The sequence below is a fragment of the Ovis canadensis genome, chromosome 17, assembly GCF_042477335.2.
Source record: "Ovis canadensis isolate MfBH-ARS-UI-01 breed Bighorn chromosome 17, ARS-UI_OviCan_v2, whole genome shotgun sequence".
In the NCBI taxonomy this organism is placed as follows: domain Eukaryota; kingdom Metazoa; phylum Chordata; class Mammalia; order Artiodactyla; family Bovidae; genus Ovis; species Ovis canadensis.
This window is the reverse complement of record NC_091261.1, coordinates 26,856,094-26,876,124: the sequence shown is the minus strand read 5'-3', so window position 1 is coordinate 26,876,124 and position 20,031 is coordinate 26,856,094. Positions and strand designations below refer to the sequence as shown.

General features: G+C 39.1%; 1 protein-coding gene across 3 annotated transcripts; it reads left to right on the top strand.

The window, feature by feature from the left end:
* Nucleotides 1-387: 387 nt before the first annotated feature.
* ZNF330 (zinc finger protein 330) lies at nt 388-19,775 on the top strand. 3 transcript variants are annotated; one of them, XM_069556848.1, is made up of 10 exons: nt 388-466; nt 2,466-2,611; nt 4,236-4,255; nt 4,363-4,433; nt 6,442-6,521; nt 9,226-9,352; nt 9,997-10,101; nt 14,298-14,344; nt 17,272-17,389; nt 18,805-19,775. In XM_069556848.1, the coding sequence occupies exons 2-10, from the start codon at nt 2,492-2,494 to the stop codon at nt 19,077-19,079; spliced, it is 963 nt and encodes a 320-aa protein (XP_069412949.1). In that variant the 5' UTR covers nt 388-466; nt 2,466-2,491; the 3' UTR covers nt 19,080-19,775. The 3 variants fall into 3 exon arrangements, with proteins under 3 accessions (XP_069412949.1, XP_069412948.1, XP_069412950.1); XM_069556847.1 differs by having other exon boundaries at nt 404-614; XM_069556849.1 differs by having other exon boundaries at nt 451-2,090.
* Nucleotides 19,776-20,031: the final 256 nt, after the last annotated feature.

Sequence of the window (20,031 nt, the reverse complement as noted above, 5' to 3'; positions counted from 1 at the left end):
GTTTATTCACAAAAGACTGGAATTTCCAGAGGCCAGTGGAAACAGACAAAGGAGGGTAGTACAGAACTTCACGGGCAACTAAAGGTCCAGCTTGTGCAGCAAACATGAAAAGTGGATGTGCGGGAACAAAAAAGTTTCCAGAAGAACTAAGCAAGAATTTTCTGTTTGTACCTGATCCAGTACCAGGCTGTGAGTCTCTTTTTCCCTTTAGATTTTTCTCTTCCTTTAGCGTTCTCCTTTTCTGAAAATATAAAATTGATGGCTCCCTTCCCAACCACTTTCCCCCTCCGCTTCCCTCCTTTTTCCTCCTCCCCCAGGTTCTCTGCACAGCATTGGGAGCCCCGCCCCCCGCGAGAGGGGCAGGGACGGGGCGGAGCGAACAGAAGTGGGCGGGCCCTCCTCTATCGACGTGTAGCCGTTAGGACGCTGTGACGTCAGAGGACGTCCGGTCCGGCTCCTAGTATCTGTAAGCGCTTCTGTCCGCGTTTATCCGGGCTTAGTAGCATTTTTCTCCTAGGGTTGTGGTTCGCGCGTTGGAGCTGCTGCCGCCGCGGCCGGCTTCACGCCATTCCCTGCCCCTCGGCCCCCGGAGTGAGTCCGGCCTCCCCGCGAGGGTGAGCGAGGTCCGCCCGGAGCGCGCGCGAGGGAGGGTGCCCCGCGGGCGGGGACGGCGTCGGTTTCCCCAGCCGCGTGGCGCGGCCGCCTAGTCGCGCCTGGACGCCCCCCGCACCTCCGGCCCTCCTGCTGCAGGCTTTGCCTCCCGAGCCGCAGTGACACCACCCCCGCCCCCCGGGGCTGTTTCTTCATTTCAAGACACGGGCCACGTCCTGAAGAAGTGGGAACCTTCCTGGAGAAGGGCTTAATACCATATAAAACCGAGAACAATGCAGTTTTTAAGTTTACAAAACAAACTGGAGGGGTAAAAATGAGGCTCCACTTTCCCAGCGGATTTACCCCTGGGGACGCAGAAAATTTCACCCGAGGAACACGTTGGGATTATTTCCGGAGCTCATTTGGCGAGGGCAGTACACGTTTTTTCACTCTGTGTATCTTGTCACTTTAAATATTGGAAGGGTGACCTAGTGGATTTGGATGTTACTCCATATCACCACCCACTAAACCTCTTGGCCTGGTTTGTCTATAAGGCTTAGCTAACCACCACACGGTTTATTGATTGGGCTTTCCAGCGTCAGCGTTGAAACCCAGGAAGTAGAAAAACTTTTGAGTGACCTTAGTCCTGTTCCAGGCACAAGCTGGTGTGTGATTTTTGCAGTACTGTAATGAGAAATATAAATGTCGAGTTGTGCTTTCTTAGAACTCTCTCCCTGTATCATGAACACGACTCCGCTTTGTTTGAATAAGAATATTTTTGTCTTCATGGAGGTTGTTTGTCAGTCCGCCGTGAAACTTGAAACCATGCTTGGAAGTTTCGGATTTGTAGATCTTGGATAGAGCCCAGAAGGCTCAGTCTGTACTTTTATAGATTTCCAGATAATTTTTGAGAACCACTCTTAGAAAAGACAGTTTTTTAAAAGTATATGTAGTTTGAAGAATACTAGGAACTTTAAGTTTCTGTTTCAAAGCAAGCATGTGGACTCGTTTGTGTATTTCTCCATTTATTAAGTGCTTAATTTATGCCCAAAGGGCTGGGAGGCAAAGCTTGTCAAAAAAGATAGAACTGGAATTTTCAGGGAACTTGTGGTCTTCAGATGGGATGAAAAGCCAAATAAAAATGTGTTATTTCGTCAAAATCTTGTTTTTTCTAAGTGTGGTGGTTCTTTCAACTAGCTGATAAAAGCCAGTTTTAAAGTCCTTATTTTGATGAGTGGGAAGCACATACTCTGAAATTTGAAGTTAAAATTACATGCTCACTGCAGGTAAAAGTGTAAGGAAAGGCAGCTTTCAAGCAGTCAGATTGATTCTGATGACATTAGTCTTTTTTTCAGAAAGGATAGTTTGGCTTTGTAGTTGATGTCATTTGACATGACTATTGGATGTTTTATCTAGGTACTATGTGGGAGAAACTAGACATGAAGTCTTGGCTGCATCAGGTTATCTGAATATATAGCTTAAAAAGTGAAATAAACTGGGTAAATAATACATTCCTAATAATTTTGTTCACTTGGTACAGAGTAATTTTTAAAGGATATTGTGTAACATCAAAGAAACTTCTCTGTGGGAAAGAAAACCATTTTGGCTGTTAGGATAAATCTTTTGATGTTTACATTTTTTAGAACTGTTTGGTAATACAAATAAGTGCTTTGTTTTTCTAAAGCCATCTATTTTATTTGGAATGATGTAAGCTTAATGTTTATCATAAAGGCTTAAAATGTGCTTAACCATCACAATGGCAGAGTTGAGTTTAAAATTTAATGAGAATTAGAGCATTTCATTCTGCTGCTCCTCAGTTTTTTTAAAATAGCAAACACAACATGGCAATTATATCTTCTCTGTTGCTTGTGTAGCTGTTGCTGCTGCTAAAGAAGGGAAAATGCCTAAAAAAAAGACTGGTGCAAGGAAGAAGGCAGAGAACCGCCGGGAACGGGAAAAACAACTAAGAGCATCAAGAAGCACCATAGATTTAGCTAAACATCCATGCAATGCGTCAATGGTAATGGGTCTTTTGGTTCTCAGTTGAAAAACTATGGAAATCTGTGTTAAAGGCGTGTCTGTTGTTTTCATTAACACCGAATAGCTGTTGAGTTCTGTTTGATTTTATAAAACCTGTCATATTATCTTGGCTACTATTGTATTGATCAAGAATACGTACTAGGAACTGTGCGACATTTTCCAGCCTTTCTAACCTAGTACACCTTCCTCAACTTATCCTATTAATTGGAGCCTTTTTCCCACATGTCATCATTACCTCATCCCTTCCTTGGACCACGTTTTCTCTGCGTTGTCCCCAAACTCGGATTTCCACGCCTCTGTACTTTTTCTCTTCCCATTCCTTTTTATGTGTACTTTTGTTTCATCAGACATTTCTGAAATGCTTAATATGACTTAATTCCTCAAGTGTTTATCGTGTACCTGCTCTGCTGTTTCAGGCACTATGGAGGATCATAGGTGAATGACACAGTCTCTCTTTCCACAAGCTGTGGGCTCAGTTGTTTTCTGTATTACCTCATGTTTATAAATTACAGAAATCCAAGTTAAGTAACTTCAGGGAGAAATAGAGTTGATTGAATGAATAATGGACTAACTTGTGTAGTTGGAAGGACAAGGATGTAGCTGGGATGTGGGAACCTGGAACAACTTCTAGTTCTGTCCCTTTCTTTTATTTAGTTCCATTTTCTCATATTGTTTTATTTCATTTGGGTTCATAACCACTGGGTTTATAGCTTGCATGTTACAGCACATATTGTCCTAAAAGAGGGAAAGCGCTCTGATAGGTTGGGTGTGGGTGGGTGCCCATCCCTGGATTAACCGACATTTATGACTGGGTTGGCGGGTGAGGGGGAGCAAGGTTACATTGTATAATTAGGACAGTGGGGACTCCGTTCTCTGTGCCAGGGTCATTTCTAGAGAAGAGAAGGAAGACAAAAGAAATGACTCATCCATAAATATACGCAGTAAGGGCTAGACTTTGGTAAGTGCTGCGGAAAAGGTACAATTGGGACTAAGGTATGTTAGGAGTAAAAGGTGGTAAAAGATGAATGTGGGGGCTGGGGTTCAGTTCATAGAGGAGGTGGGATCATCACCAGAGCTTGCAGCAAGTAAAGGAGTGAAGAGAGACTTTTCAGGGAGATATATTAGAATAAGTAAGGCATGGAAAAGAAAGATTACAAGACATATTTTGAGAACAACTGGCAAATAGTGATTTGAATCTAAAGGGAAGAGGCCAACGAAGTTTGAAAAGTGACTAGAGGCCAGATTGTGGAGTTCTTGGTAGCATTTTCAGGATTCTGGATTTTCTATGCGCTTCAACATGCTGTGTTCCCTACTGTTTCTTGTACCATTCGGTGTTATTTTTCTGATTCCTTAGGAAAAAAAATTCAAAACACAGACCACTACTGTTTTTAGCCTCTTTTGCGAAAATGCCGCTGCTTTCTCTAGTGTGGTATGCCCAATAGCATACCTTTGTTATTAAAGTATGTGTAGATGCTGGTATACATGGGCTTTTGAGCAAGTGTCACTTACATTTTAACAGAAAAATGGGATATTCTTTATAATGCAAGTGACTTTGCAATTTTCATCCGGTAGAAAGATTAATGTTGTGTTTTCATATTTTACAGGAATGTGACAAGTGTCAGAGGTAAATTTTATTTGTTTTTCTATCTTTTTTCTATTTATATGTAATAACATAGATGGACCTTTTACCTGATATTGACTGTATTCAAAAATTTTCTTTTACATAACAAGGCGGCAGAAGAATAGAGCATTTTGCTACTTTTGTAATTCTGTACAGAAGTTACCAATTTGTGCACAGTGTGGTAAGTATATGGTAAAAATGCATGCCTTTTCTTTTACTAAAACATTTATTTGGTATTTATTTAGTTTGAACCTGTGGGTTCATCATTATCATTTACAGTAGTGTTATGCTTACTGTTAATAAGATAACATAAAATGTTCTTTGGCCTACCAGAAAACTATCACATGTTGGTTTTATCTCTTTGATGTCACGCTGGAAACAATTTTGGTACCATGTATGTTTTTTTAAACATGAAAAGATTAAATTTCAAACTAATAAGATTTGGTGATCCTGAGCTTTTCTTTATGCTGTCTTAGTCTTGTCGATATCTTTTGTTTACTTCTCTAACTTGATTCTTGCTCATACTGCCTGCAGTATGTTGGTTAGACCATTGAACGTGATTTCATTGAACATTTACCTGGGGCTGGTTTTTGTGATCACTTGTTTTCTTATTTGGTTCTCAGTATATGATTCTTGAGTTTCCTCACATATAGTCCCAAGTAAGTGGAATAGAAATCCTAAGCCATGTACTTAATGAATTTTTATTCAGAGTGAATGATTATTCAGAGTGAAACTATATAGTAGTTCACAGAACAGCAAGGTTGATGTTTCTGAAATAGTCTTCCACGGAGCACTTGGTATGTTAATAGGTATTCTTCAAGCAGTGCGTGCATTTGAGACGTACTGCATGTTTCCCTCACTGTCATCGGGGAGAATTCTGTTACATATGTGTATGTGTAAGATTCTGTAGACCTCCAGTAAAGAAGCCTGATTAATTGTATTCATTCCAGAACCACCCCCCAAACTTTTGTTTAAACACAGGTTCCCCTTTGGTTATGGGATGATAGTTTCAGGTGAAACACACTTTGAGATATGCTCATTTAAATGTATTTATGCATGGTAACATTGCAGAAAGTTAGGAAGGCTTAGGGCCACACCCCTGAATATTTCCAGCTTCCAAAGATGTCTTTGAAGTCTGTAATTAATGGAAAAGAGAACACTAGCCTAGATAAACCTATCATCTGCTGGTTTTTATATCTTTATTCACAAAAGACAAATGGATGTAGAATGCGAAAATACAGATTGTGGAGAAGATGGAGATACAGCCTCGTGAGGCCCTTTGCCTGTCTTCAGCATCTGGAGTGCTATGCGTGGATGCCTCTTCTGCTCACTAGTTCTTGCCCTTGGTGTTGGACATGGAACAGTTGGGGTGCTGCTGCCACTCATTTCCAGTTTCTCTTTCTTCCTATTTCCTCTTGTCTAGCTTGGTTTCCTAGGTAATCAGGGTAATGGAAAATCGAGAGTCTTCTGTTTCTTCCGTGTTCCACTTTGTGGTGTCTGAGATGTGTGATTAATATGTCACCGTTAATCCTTTCATGGCATGTGATAAATGAATTTCCTGATGGTGTTTCAGATTGCTAATTTACTGCTAGATCAGAGCTCTTGTGGCTGTATTGTGATTTTTTTGCTTTATCACTGTGTTCTTGAGTTTTTGTGCTTACTTGGGCACTATTTGACAATTCTTTTGGAAGAATGCTTACCTGGGAGCTATGTTTATAAATTTTTAACTATGGATAAACATAAAAAATGAACTAGGTAATTTGAATAGTTATTTTATATTTGGTTTGAGATGTTCTATGGAAAGAAGCAGTCCCTTCAAATCAGACTGCCTTTATTGTGAATTATAAAATGTGCGTATCACTTTGAAATCTCTTAATTCATCTGAAAATTCAAAAAATGCACAAGGTTTTAAACTGTTCTAGTGATGATTAGATAAGAAAGCATAACCTTTAATTTCTGATGTTACTACAAACATGAAGTAGTATATAAATTCCTAATCTGAAAAGATCAGACTGTTAAGATCTCAGTTATATCCATTTTCTTTTTTCAATTATGTAAGCAGTAAACAGTGCTAGTCTCTATTTTCAAATTATTGCCATAGGATCTTGGGCTAGATAAAAAGAGGAATTAGTGAATATTTACATGGACCACTTTGTAAGACTAATAGTGAAAATTCATTTCTTTGCTAGGGAAAACAAAGTGCATGATGAAGTCTTCAGACTGTGTCGTAAAGCATGCTGGTGTCTACAGTACTGGCCTTGCCATGGTGGTAAGCTTCTTGTCATATCTTTTAGACCAGTAGATTTCCAAGGTGATAGAGAAGGCATTCTTACCAATATGCAGTTATTTGTTCCCAAATGGTATTGCTTTGTCCCTTGGTTCAGTTAGTCTGGATTATCTGGCATGGTTTTGTATGATTTTCACTTATTCTCCACATGTTTTTGACTACTTCTTTTCTTACTGGGAAGTGTACAGACGGCTTCCTTCTTTCTTACTGGGAAATGTACAAGGAATGGAAACTCATCTAATATGGACCCAAACAACAATTCATTTATCAGTGGGGCCTTTTTAATGTGTCTTAATTAGACCTCAACAATATATTATTCCCACATTGCAGGCAGATTCTTTACTGTGAGCCCCCAGGGAAGCCCTTTCCATATTAAAAGTTCTGCTAAATTAAGATTCAGGCTTTTGGTTGAATAAGCAACCTAAGTTCCAAAACAACCTATGGTTAATTGTATTTTTAAAGCCTTGCATTTCAGAAAAGAGTACGTAGTTAACAGAGTTTTCCTCTTCACTACATATAGACATAATGTACTTTATTGCATGTAGTTATCCTTCATGACATGTAGAATTTTCAAAGGAAGTTCATTGTTTTAAATAATAGAAACAGTTGTGTCCTGTGATGCATTTTACTCTTTTTTCCACTAAAAGATGTTATCCTTTTGACCCTTTTTACCATATTCTATTGTATTAATTTATGCTCAGTTCCAAATGTCAGTCCATGAGGAATATAATATTTAAAGTAGAATATAAGTAATAATTTTCCAAGAACGCATAATTTTTCATCATAAAGTAGACCTTTGCGTTTTTCATGTGTGCATGTCTTACAGAAGTAAGAGCCAGAATTATAATCATCTTGTGAAAATTCTTCTTTAAGTATAGGATTGGCAGTGTTGCCTTTATTCAGAAGCTGTTATAATCTTCCTTGGTATGTCTAGATTTATCAAATTACTACTTTTTTAATTCACTGAATTGTGTTAGTGTGAATGATCTCTTATATAAAGAATACATTTAAGTAGAATCATGCATTGTTAGCTCTGAGTCCTAGAATAGTGATTTTCTGGCCATTTTCTATTTGCCAGTTAAGATTCCCTCTCTCTTCGCTCTTCTCCACCCTGATTTGTGATGGGAGCCTGGCCTGTGTGTGTGAACTGGGTCGGTGACTTTCTTACTTATGGCTTTTTTTTTTTGGCTTCAGCCCATGGAGGAGCTGACGAGGGGAGGAAATTACGACCTGGGTGTTTGTTCTTCCAGCTTACTCCCTACCGTGTTGTCCTGGTCTCCTTTATTTGAATAGGTAGTCCTCTTCATATGGCTTTCTCTTGTGATTCTAGAACCTTCTTCTTCCCCTTGCCTGTATCCCTTCAGGTCTAGGGGTATATGTGTATCATCCCTTGATGGCTTTTTATACCCTTCCCTGTTATTTGTGAATTATCTCTTTAAACTCCCCTGGATCACCCAGGCTAGTGTGTCATCTTTCTTCTGAGTTAACATTCGAGGATTTGTTATCCACACTGGTAATCTACTTCTGCAAGTCCAAAACATTCTTCCTATTTGCTCTTTACCACTTTTGTTACGGAGCCTTGAATTGTGTTGAATGCGACACTGAACATTGAGGTTCAGAAGACCTGGATTTAAATCACGGCTCCTCTCTAATGTAGCTCTGGAACTTGCATCATGCCCCCGTCCCTCCTCACCTGTAAAGGAAACACCGTTCAGTTCCATTTTCTGAAGAGTCTTTCTAGCTCTTAGTGTCCTGTAGATGTCATTGTTTCATTGAAAGGCATAGTCTTAACAGTTTTATCTTGACAGAGGATTGAAGTCTTATTACCTTGTCATTTAGTAATGTATTTTACTTTAGTTTTTTTCTACAAAGAAGTATATTAATGATTTACAATATGTGCTGTGTGTGTGTGTTCACTCACTCAGTCATATCTGACACTTTGCGACCTCATGGAGTGTAGTTTGCCAGGCTCCTCTGTCCTTGGGATGTTTCAGGCAAGAATACTGGAGTGGGTTGCCATTTCCTACTCCAGGGGGTCTTCCCAATGCAGGGATCAAACCGGCATCTTCTGTGTCTCCTGCATTGGTAGGCAGACTCTTTATCCACTGAGCCATTGGGGATTTAAAACATAAGCTGCTTTAAAAGAAAAAAGATGCTGGCAGAAATTTAACATTTTCTCTCTGTTATTCTAGAAAAGTTATGATTATTTTATAAATTACACAGGTAAGGGTCTTTCTTAAGTCAGAAATGTTAATATTTGAAAAAGTTCAATTTAGTTAACAGAATTGCTATAGGACAGGGGTGTATGAATTGTGGGCTCTAGACTTCATTTAATTTAAAATCAGTTTAACGACTGTCCACTTTTTGACTTATTTTAATGATTAATGTTAGAGTACGTGTATAGTTTCCCTCTTGCTTCTTTTCCTTTGGATTTGTAGCGTAGATTTGTATATTGTAAATAACTATTGCTGAAGAAGTTGGATCTTCAGGGAACCTTGTTTAATTTTGGATTAGAGAAAGCAGTACATTTTTCTTTTTTTAGCAGTACATTTTTAAATGTAGCCACTCTATCACTGAATGTTGATGAGTGGCTGAATGCATATAATTTTGGTGATAACCTTTGCTTAAATAATGGTCGTAGCCAGTCAGGTGGCAGAGGTTAATTTTTGGTGTTCTTTTGTTGCAGGGTGCAATATGCGACTTCTGTGAAGCTTGGGTCTGTCATGGTAGGAAGTGTCTCAGTACACACGCCTGTGCCTGCCCGCTTACCGATGCTGAGTGTGTGGAATGTGAACGGGGTGTGTGGGACCACGGTGAGTGGTCACATACAAGTGATGAGCTTTGCTGGAAGTGAAGGATGACCTTGAAACATTCTAGATGCTCTAGTTTGATTTTTCTTTTTACAGGCTACTCTCAGCCCTAAGTATTGGCACTGTTCCCATTATCAGTATAGTCCAGGGGTCCCCAACCTCCAAGCCACAGACTGGTACCTCCCGTCAGATGAGGAGCTTGAGATGAGAAATAAAGCACACAATAAATGGAATGTGCTTGAATCATCCTGAAACCATCCCCCCACGTCCCCAAACCTGTCCCTGGTGCCAGGAAGGTTGGGGACCAGGTAAACTTTAGTTGGAGAAAGGATTTATACATACCAACATTAAGAGGCAGTGCTAGGATTGTCTACCAAGGCAGGTAGGGAGGGGAGTTACGTACCGGAGAGGAAGTATCTCTTAGCATTGCACGTTATATTGGGAGCTAGGATGTAGTGGGAGTTCACTCTCTTGGTTCAGTCGGTTAGTTTTCTTTGTAGCTTTTACCAGAACAAGAATTGCTGTGCTATTTTGGTATACATCTGAGAAAACTTGCCATCTTTTCTGAGCAGTTTTATAGATGAGAATTTTTTTAATTAAACTTTTATTATATTTACATTTGTGGGTTTTGTTCTTTAATCCAATAGGAGGCAGAATTTTCAGTTGTTCTTTTTGCCATAACTTTCTCTGTGAAGATGATCAGTTTGAACATCAAGCCAGCTGCCAGGTTTTAGAAGCGGAAACATTTAAATGTAAGTTTTTAATATATTATATGTTCTTTATACCTAAGATTCTTAATAGTGTAAGTGTTAAACTTACGGGAAAAGGAATCTGGTTTTTGATGTGGCCTCTTATGGACTGTAATCTAATTCAGTATCTATTTTCTGTTTCTAGAAAAAATTCAGAACACATACAGTCCATTGTTTTCCAGCAGTGGTGCCAGTGGCATTTGGGTTGGGTCAGTTCTTCATTTTGTGGGATTGATCAGGCATTGCAGAGCTCATAGCATTCCTGATCCTGAGTACTGAATGGTGTTTTCACTTCCAAGTTATTACAATAACTAGCCCCTCTCCCCCACCCTAGTTTCAGATGTCCCCAAATAAGTGGTTCAACCCCTAGTTTGTTCCTGCTTTTGGTTCCAGTGACTCTTAGACAGGAGTCTGCATTGGAAATACCTGTGGTTTTTAGAAAATGGAGGTACCCAAGCCCCATCCTTGGAGATTTTAAGTCTGGTGGGGGCCAGGCATCTGTATTTAGCCTGTACCCATAATTCTCATGTATATTCCAGTTTGAGAACCAGTGTTACTGATGGGTTCATGGTATCGTTTTTACAGATAAGATTATATTATATTCTTACTCTGTTAATTTCTCAAAAGCTCAAGTTTTAGATTCAAACATTACTTGATTTCTTTTTTTTTTAATTTAAATTTATTTATTTTAATTGGAGGCTAATTACTTTACAATATTGTATTGGTTCTGCCACACATCAACATGAATCCGTCACAGGCATACACGTGTTCCCCATCCTGAACCCCCCCTACCACCTCCCTCCCCGTACCATCCCTCCTGGTCATCCCAGTGCACCAGCCCCATGCATCCTGTATCAAACCTGGACTGGCGATTTGTTTCTTATATGATATACATGTTTCAATACCATTCCTCCAAATCATCCCACCCTCTCCCTCTCCCGCAGAGTCCAAAAGACTGTTCTATACTTCTGTGTCTCTTGCTGTCTCACATATAGGGTTATCGTACTTGATTTCTTACGGGCCATATATTTTGGGGCAAATTACCAAATCTTTCTAAACCTGAGTTTTGTTATGTTTTAAAAGGAAGATGCTAATTTTTTCCTAGAGTTAACTGAGAAGAGAATCCATATGAAGCATCAGGATGGTACCCTTTCTAAGGGTACTTAGGAAGCCCTTAGTAAATAGTAGACAGCATTGTAGGAAAGGCTGAAATTCCAGGTTCACTCTCATGAATTTGGTTCTTGTTCTGCTATAAAATGTTAATCCTTACACTCATCTATAACATCTATAAATACAAAGTTGGTAAGTCATCAGTCTAACACAATGTCCAAACACATATGTAATTCTCACAGTATTTATAAAGAAAATGTCAAAAGATCAAAGGAACATGTCAAAGTAGTTTGCATTTTTCAGCTGTTCCTAGACTTGTGCAGAATGTGTAATATAAAAACAGGGAAAGAGACACAGAAGTGTATAACGGACTTTTGGACTCAGAGGGAGAGGGAGAGGGTGGGATGATTTGGGAGAATGACATTCTAACATGTATACTATCATGTGAATTGAATCGCCAGTCTATGTCTGACGCAGGATGCAGCATGCTTGGGGCTGGTGCATGGGGATGACCCAGAAAGATGCTATGGGGAGGGAGGTGGGAGGGGGGTTCATGTTTGGGAATGCATGTAAGAATTAAAGATTTTAAAATTTAAAAAATAAAAAACTAAAACTAAAAAAAAAAAAAAAAAAAAAAAAAAAAGAAAGAAAAAAAAAAATTGAAATATTTTATTTGAAAATTGGGAGCTTTATGTATTTTATAGTATTTAAACCCAAAGACAGGCAACTTTGAGTGATAAAGTTTTAGTGATTTGGTAAAAGACAAAGGAAAAATAAAGATACTGAATAGTGGAAGGGATTTTAATATAAATCTGTTACCATGTCTTTGATACCTCATATTAAAGTCATTCTCATTGCAGATTCACAGGTTTCTTTGGCTTAGTGTAATTTATCCTCTTTCTTCACTTTTTTTCATTGCTTTATTTTTTCTTTGTCATTCTTTCTTTGCCAGTTGCCATTCACTGCTTGAAATATTTGCTCTGAAATACTGCCCTAATCATACATATAAGCCCCAAAGATAGTTTGTTTCTACTCCCTTACTGGTCATATCTCATCATTTTTGGATTTTGACTTATAACTATGAATGGGAAATTATGGGAATTCTTTAAAATACTTATTTTACTTGCATAACCAGTGGGAAGAATGTCTTGAGGGAAAAAAAATCCCCACACATGTGTGTACTCTGTCTTTATTTTTTCAAATAATGAAAATGGCTTGGGGGCCTCCAATTTAAGTGGCTTATTATCAGTAGTCTTTGATGTATCCAAACCTGCTTTCTTTTAAAATACTCTGAAGACACAGAAAGAGATTTAAAAAGAAAACCATTCCCCAGTCTAAAACTAGGAAAGTCACAATATTTTTTAGAATCTGGAAGAAATGCATTTGTAAATATAAACTCAAGATTTTAATTCTTCGGGAGAAAAATGAACAGGACAGAGAACTGGAGCGCCTGTGTGGGGGGCTGAGGTAGTTAGCAGCAGACTGGCAGGGCCACGTCCCGCCAGAATGGCTTGGGTTCCCGTGAGGTGACGGCCCGGTGGACAGCAGGGAATCTCTTAGAATTGTGTCTCTGAGGCGTGCCCGAAGCTCAGCTGGCGGGGTGGGAAACGCTTGGTGCACAGGGAAATCGGGCGAGGCACTTTGTGCTTTCAGTGTGTTCCGGTGCTGTGTTTGAAAGGGATTTACAGCGTGTGGGCTGCCCTGGTGGCTCAACGGCGAAGAACCTGCCTGCCAAACAGGAGACAGAGGTTCGGTCCCTGGGCTGGGAAGATCCCCTAGAGAAGGAAATGGCAACTCACTACGGTATTCTTGCCTGGCAAATCCCATGGACAGGGAAGCCTGGTGGGCTACAGTCCCTGGGGTCTCAAGAGAGTCGGACACTACTGAGCAACTAAACAATAATCCGTTTTTTGACTGAAGACTGAACCTAAGAATTCCGGACATGTCTTCAAGTAGAGATGATTGAGGTTTCAGGCTTTCTCCTCCACAGACTGAAACAATATAGTTTATAGGAGTAGTTTGGTATGCTTATATATATCTAACATTTGGTGAGCACGCAGTTGATTTTTACTTTTACTGTTAGCATTTAGGACAAGTAATACAAATCCATCTGGTGCTGTGGAAGGAAGAGCGGGGTTGGACAGAAACAATAATGATACACATAGTTGAGAAATCATCCTTGAGTTTTTAAAAAAATGACTCCCTGGTCCAGATGAAAAAGCTTCCCATGACCCAGACAAACTTAAGTAAAAGAATCCCCAAGTTAGAAATATCTGGTCAAATATTTGAATTATAAAGATAAAAGTCCTTTTGTTTACTTTTCTTTTTTCAAGACCTCTGAGTAAATTGAAAGTTAATAGTTTATATTTATGCTGTATCAGGGTAAGGCTTAGTTTATTTTCTTGTTCTTATATGTCTCTTAATTATTTTTGTCTTCCATTTGTGACATACTCAATATATGCCAGACATTTTGGCTATTCCAAAATATTTGCACTTAAGTGTAGATTTTTTTGCATTAATTGTAGATAATGACCAAAATTAAATGTGGCTTACTGACTGAAATAGACATATTTTGGGATTTTTCCATCTGTTTTCCTGCCCCCTTGAACATTATTTTCTCTTCATAGTCATGCTTTTCCACCTTTTCTCATATCAGAAGTTTGCAAAGAATGGCAATAGCCTATACCACCAGGAGATAATATATATTAATGGAGATGTTATTCTTTTAAAAATAGAAATATTATATCATTAAGTGAAGAGTCTAGCCTGTGTCACGGGGAAAAAAAGATGTTTTACCATTTCAGGTTTTAAAATATCACTAATGACATTTGCCATCTCCTAGTTTTGGAGGAATGGAAGGAGATTACAGGATAATTAGAGTTGTAATAGTGAAAGAGTGCAGGGGATGTGCATTTGCTGGTTTCCTTCCGTCTGGCTGGCAATTCCATCTCTTTTTTGTTTCCTCAAAGTTATGAGACAAAAAAAATGTTGATAGTTAATCTAAGATAAGACAGCACAAGTATAAATCTGTGGAAAATAATGTTTTCATTCCAAATTTGAATCTGGATATTATGTACTTTCCCCCACAGGTGTTTCATGCAATCGGCTTGGTCAGCATTCCTGTCTCCGTTGTAAGGTATACTTTTATATTTTTTAGCTTTAGATTTGTTTCTAATTCCCATATATTCCCACCAGCCTTTAGAATATTTTTAGTTGTAATAAATCTATAAGAGTCCTTAAACATTATGTGTGGGTTTGCCTGGTGGCTCAGTGGTAAAAGAATCCTCCTGAAATGCAGGAGATGCAGGTTCAGTCCCTGGGTTGAGAAGATCCCCTGGAGGAGGGCATGACAACCCACTCCAGTATTCTTGCCTGGAGAATCCCATGGACAGAGGAGCCTGGTGGGCTACAGTCTGTAGGATCACAAAGAGTCAGACACAAATGAAGCAATTTAGCATACATGCCTGCAAACATTATGTAGTTTAATTCTTTTATTGTAGAGATTGTGAATGCAGTTGAGACAGCTTAGAGACATTTCAGAACTCATCCAGTTGGCGTGTGTTGACCTGACACTAGTGTGTGGGTCTCCTGAATCTTAGCTCAGTGTTTTCATACCTCATATTTATGGAGAACATTCTGACCAAAATGATGGGAGTATATTTTAATTTATATCAAAATGGACGTGCTTGGTAGAGTTTGAGGAAAGTGAAGATTTCCATAATGTTCTGCTTCCTTATACCTTGTCTCCACCATTTCCGTTTGTCAAGGGTCACTGAACAGATGCACCCTGATTCACTTCGTCTCAGAGTAATTTCTCTGGTTCTTATTAATACGCCTAGTCGTATCTCTTCTTTCCCAACTCCTCTCCAAGTTGGTCTATGCTGTTTCCTCTGCCTTAGACAACTCTTCCACTTTTGCTTACCCTGCTGCACCCCCATTCTCCATATCTTAGCTCTCAGCTAAGACATCACGTCTCCTGGAAGTCTTTCCTGAATCCCTGATCTGGTTTGGTGCTGCTTCTCTGCTCTTGCGTCTCCAGTTATGTGCCCCCAGTTAGACGGTATGCTCTGCGTGGATAGATGAGCTGTTCACCATTATGTCGTCAGAGTCTTTGTGAATACTCATATGAAGAAATGTGTCTGCATGTCATACCCTGTGTATACTTTATGCCATGTGTTTAGGTCATAGTTCAGAAGAGTTCTGGCAGAGACCTTTTCCCTTAAGAAACTGAAATCAAGAATGTTACCAGTCCCAACAAAATCGTCTTCATCTGAACAAAGTATATCTTTAAATTTCCTTGATATATTGAGTGATGGACCAGAAAGAAGGCTGAGCACTGAAGAATCGATGCTTTCTAATTGTTCCAGAAAAAGAGAGTTCCAGACTTTATATTTTTTGGTTCCATGCATGGTGACTACAGCTATGAATACCAGAAAAAGAGAGTTCCAGAAAAACATCTACTTCTGCTTTATTGACTACACCAAAGCCTTTGACTGTTTGGATCACAACAAACTATGGAAAATTCTTACAGAGATGGAAATACCAGATCACCCTACCTGCCTCCTGAGAAATCTGTATGCAGGTCAAGAAGCAACAGTTGGAATAGGACGTGGAGCAACAGACTGGTTCCAGTTCAGGAAAGGAGTACATCAAGGCTGTATATTGTCACCCTGCTAGTTTAACTTATATGCAGAGTACATCATGAGAAATGCTGGGCTGGATGAAGCATAAGCTGGAATCAGGATTGCCGGGAGAAACATCAATAACCTCAGATATGCAGATGACATCACCCTTATGGCAGAAAGTGAAGAATTAAAGAGCCTCTTGATGAAAGTGAAAGAGGAGTGTGAAAAAGTTGGCTTAAACTCAGTGCTCAGAAAACTAAGATCATGGCGTGTGGTCCCATCACTTCATGGCAAATATATGGGGAAATAATGGAAAGAGTGAGAGACTTTATTTTTTTGTGCTCCAAAATCACTGCAGGTAGTGACTTCAGCCATGAAATTAAGACACTTGCTCCTTGGAAGAAAAGTTATGACAAACCTAGACAGCGTATTAAAATGCAGAGACATTACTTTGCCGACTAAGGTCCATCTAGTCAAAACTATGATTTTTCCAGTAGTCATGTATGGATGAGAGAGTTGGACTATTAAAGAAAGATGAGCACTGAAGAATTGATGCTTTTGAACTGTGATGTTGGAGAAGACCCTTGAGGGTCCCTTGGACAGCAAGGAGATCAAACCCCAGTCAATCCTCAAGGATATCAGTCCTGAATATTCACTGGAAGGACTGGTGCTGAAGCTGATTCTCCAATATTTTGGCCACCTGATGCGAAGAACTGACTCACTGGTAAAGACCCTGATGCTGGGAAAGATAGAAGGTGGGAGGAGAAGGGGATGACAGAGGATGAGATGGTTGGACATCATCACCGACTTGATGGACGTGAGTATGAGCAAGCTCTGGGAGTTGGTGATAGACAGGAAAGCTTGGTGTCCTGCAGTCCATAGGGTTACAAAGAGTTGGACATGACTGATGGATAGGGAGGCCTGGCGTGCTGCGATTCATGGGGTTGCAAAGAGTCGGACACGACTGAGCAACTGAACTGAACTCAGTGACTGAACTGAACTGAATTGTGGTTCCCGAGAAGACTCTTAAGAATCTTTTGGACAGCAAGGAAATCAAACCAATCAATCCTAAAGGAAATCAACCCTGACTATTCATTGGAAGGACTGATGCTGAAGCTGAAGCTCTAGAACTTTGGTCACCTTATGCAAAGGGCCAAGTCCATTGGAAAAGACCCACGTGGTGGCAAAGATTGAGGGCAGGAGGAGAAGAGGGTGACAGAGGATGAGATGGTTGGATGGCATCACTAACTTAGTGGACCTGAGTTTGAGCAAACTCCAGGGGATAGTGAAGGACAGGACAGCCTGGCGTGGCGGCAGTCGTAAGATTGCAACTACTCAGACATGACTTAGCAACTGAACAACAAAAACATTGAGTGATGTCTTCATGTATTTTTTGAATTACTTATTTAACTTCCTAATTTTTATTTCTCCTATATAGGCTTGTTTCTGTGATGATCATACAAGGAGCAAGGTGTTTAAACAAGAAAAAGGAAAACAGCCTCCCTGCCCTAAATGTGGACATGAAACTCAGGAAACTAAGGATCTTAGCATGTCAAGTAAGGCTTTTCTTAAAATAACGCTGGAGTGATTTTGCTTTAATGCATAGAAAAGATTTGCTTCTTTTTTCCCTCTTTCTATTTTTGTTTTTGCCTTTTCTTCATATTTGAGAAGATGAACATGTTCTCCTAAGCAAATGGAATTTTATAGCCTTGGGAAATTGAGGGTAAAATTTTTCAGTTTAACATTAGAAATTTACCATCATTCACTTCAATATTTGGCATTTGCTTCAATTAATGACATAGAGAATACTGAAATTTAAGACCAAAAAGTGATTTGTCTGTTTTTGCTTCGGCTTCCTTGTTAAATAATTGTGTGGTAATAAATCCTTAATATTCAAATTCTGGTAATCTTCAGTACTTGGAAGTTGGAACTCATTTTGAAGCTATTCTTAGGTGTCTGATATTTGAGCAGCAGTGCTTATTATGTTATACATTGCTACTCTAGGAAATTGTTTTATGGTTTAATGTAATTTTTCCTTGAAGGAATGCAACTACTATAACGTGCTTACAATAATGCAGCTCACAATTTTGTTAAAGAGAATATGACTCTTTACCAAACATATCAGAAGAGAACCATAATTCTAAATGACTCTGACTATACTTTGTTTAATCAAAGATACAGTTATGCAGTGAGGTGAGACATAATTTTTTGCACTAAACTTTGTTTTGCTAGTAAGGCAGAAGAAATGACAGGCTTTATTTTCTAGGATATCTGAATTACAAAATAGTTCTTTTGAGAAGAATATAATGACATGAAATCAGGTGTTCTATAATTTGAAAATATACTTTCAATTAAACAAAGGCCTTTTAGACCTTAATGTTCCGTATTTAATGTATGTATCTAGAATGCTATTCTTATTTTGTTTTCCAACCTTGACTAGATTTAATGAAACGACACAGTCACGTTGATCATCTGTTTTATATGATGTATATGTCGACTGTGAGTAGGAGATAACTGCCTGTTTTTTCTGAGGTCTCCTTTTTTTCTTTTTAAAGTGTTATTTATTTATTGCTGTGCGGGTTCTTCTCTACTTGCAGCAAGAGGGCACTGCTCTCTAGTTGCGGTATGCAGGCTTCTCATTGCAGTGGCTTCTCGTTGCAGAGTATGGGTTTCAGTAGTTGCAGCACATGGGCTCAATATTTGTGGAGCATGGACTTAGTTGCTCCGTGGCATGTGGGATTTTCCCATGTCAGGGATCGAACCCGTGTCTCCTGTATAGGCAGGTGGATGCTTTACTACTGAGCCCCCAGGGTCTTCCTTCTTTCCAGTTAAATTTTAAGTGAGTAAATAAGGAAAATGTGACTGACTTTTGCATTTGAGAGTAAGAAGCAGATAGGTTCACATAATTTTATGTGCTGTAGAGGATTTGGAGAATTTAATCAAACACCACATATATATCTGTGTTTTGTAGCACGTTCCCTGAAATTTGGCAGGCAAACTGGAGGTGAAGAGGGAGATGGAGCTTCTGGGTATGACGCCTATTGGAAGAACCTTGCCTCTGATAAGTATGCTGGTGCTGGCTACCATGATGAGGAAGAAGATGAGTACGAAGCAGAGGATGATGAAGAGGAAGAAGATGAAGGTGGAAAAGATTCAGATGCGGAGTCATCAGATTTGTTTACTAATTTGAATTTAGGAAGGACCTATGCCAGTGGCTACGCTCACTATGAGGAGCAAGAGAACTAGGAGAGCTGCTTGCCCTTGGATGGCCTTGTCTTAGGAGCTGGGGTCTGTGTGCGCGATGAATCATGTGTGAATGTTCAGAAGTATTCTGCGTACTGTTACTTAGCCTTGTGCAGAGACTAGTCACATTTATTGGGACAAGGAGAAGGGCATAGCGTTTTAATAGGAACTGATAATCAGGCTTCTAACATAAGAAAAATGAATTTCAAATGTAATATGATCGATCTAAGCAATTGGATTTTTACTGATTTCTGTAATCTAGCAGGTCTGCCAATTAAATACATATATAGGATAAAGGAATAGGATGATAATATATTTGTTTGAAATGAAATTGCTGTTTTTATTAAAAAACTGTGCTTATAAAATCATTTTGTCTGATTTTGTAAAATGTAATGGGTAAAATGATTTATTGTATTTTTTCTTATTTGTCCATAGGATAAAAGTCAGATGTTATCTGCTAAATTTTCATTAAATAGTCATGTTATCTTAAGTCATTATATGTATGTTTCAGCCATTGACTCATTCAGTTCTTTCTTCACAGTGTGTGTCCTGAACAATACCTGTTATTTATGCTTAAATGTATGGACAAAGGTGACCATATAGCCATTTTTCAGAGACACAGAATCAGTATTATCACACAGATGTTTTACCCAGGAAATTTGATTTCTCTTTGAATAAATCTAGTATCTCACTTATAAACTTTTGACATTGAATTTCTTATTCACACTGTTTTAAACCTATTTTGGAAAGCGTTCCAGAATTTTTGTATAAACTATGTCATTTTTTATCTAATATGTGAGATAGGTATCAGAAATGTATAGTGTGTGGTGGACACAGAGTGATTCAGCCGGACCCTGTCATTCATGATGGGTGGGGAATGGTTGAAATTTACACTGATGATGCATGGGGATGGTGTGGTAGAAAGGAATGCAGTATTGGACTGGCTGGCATTTGA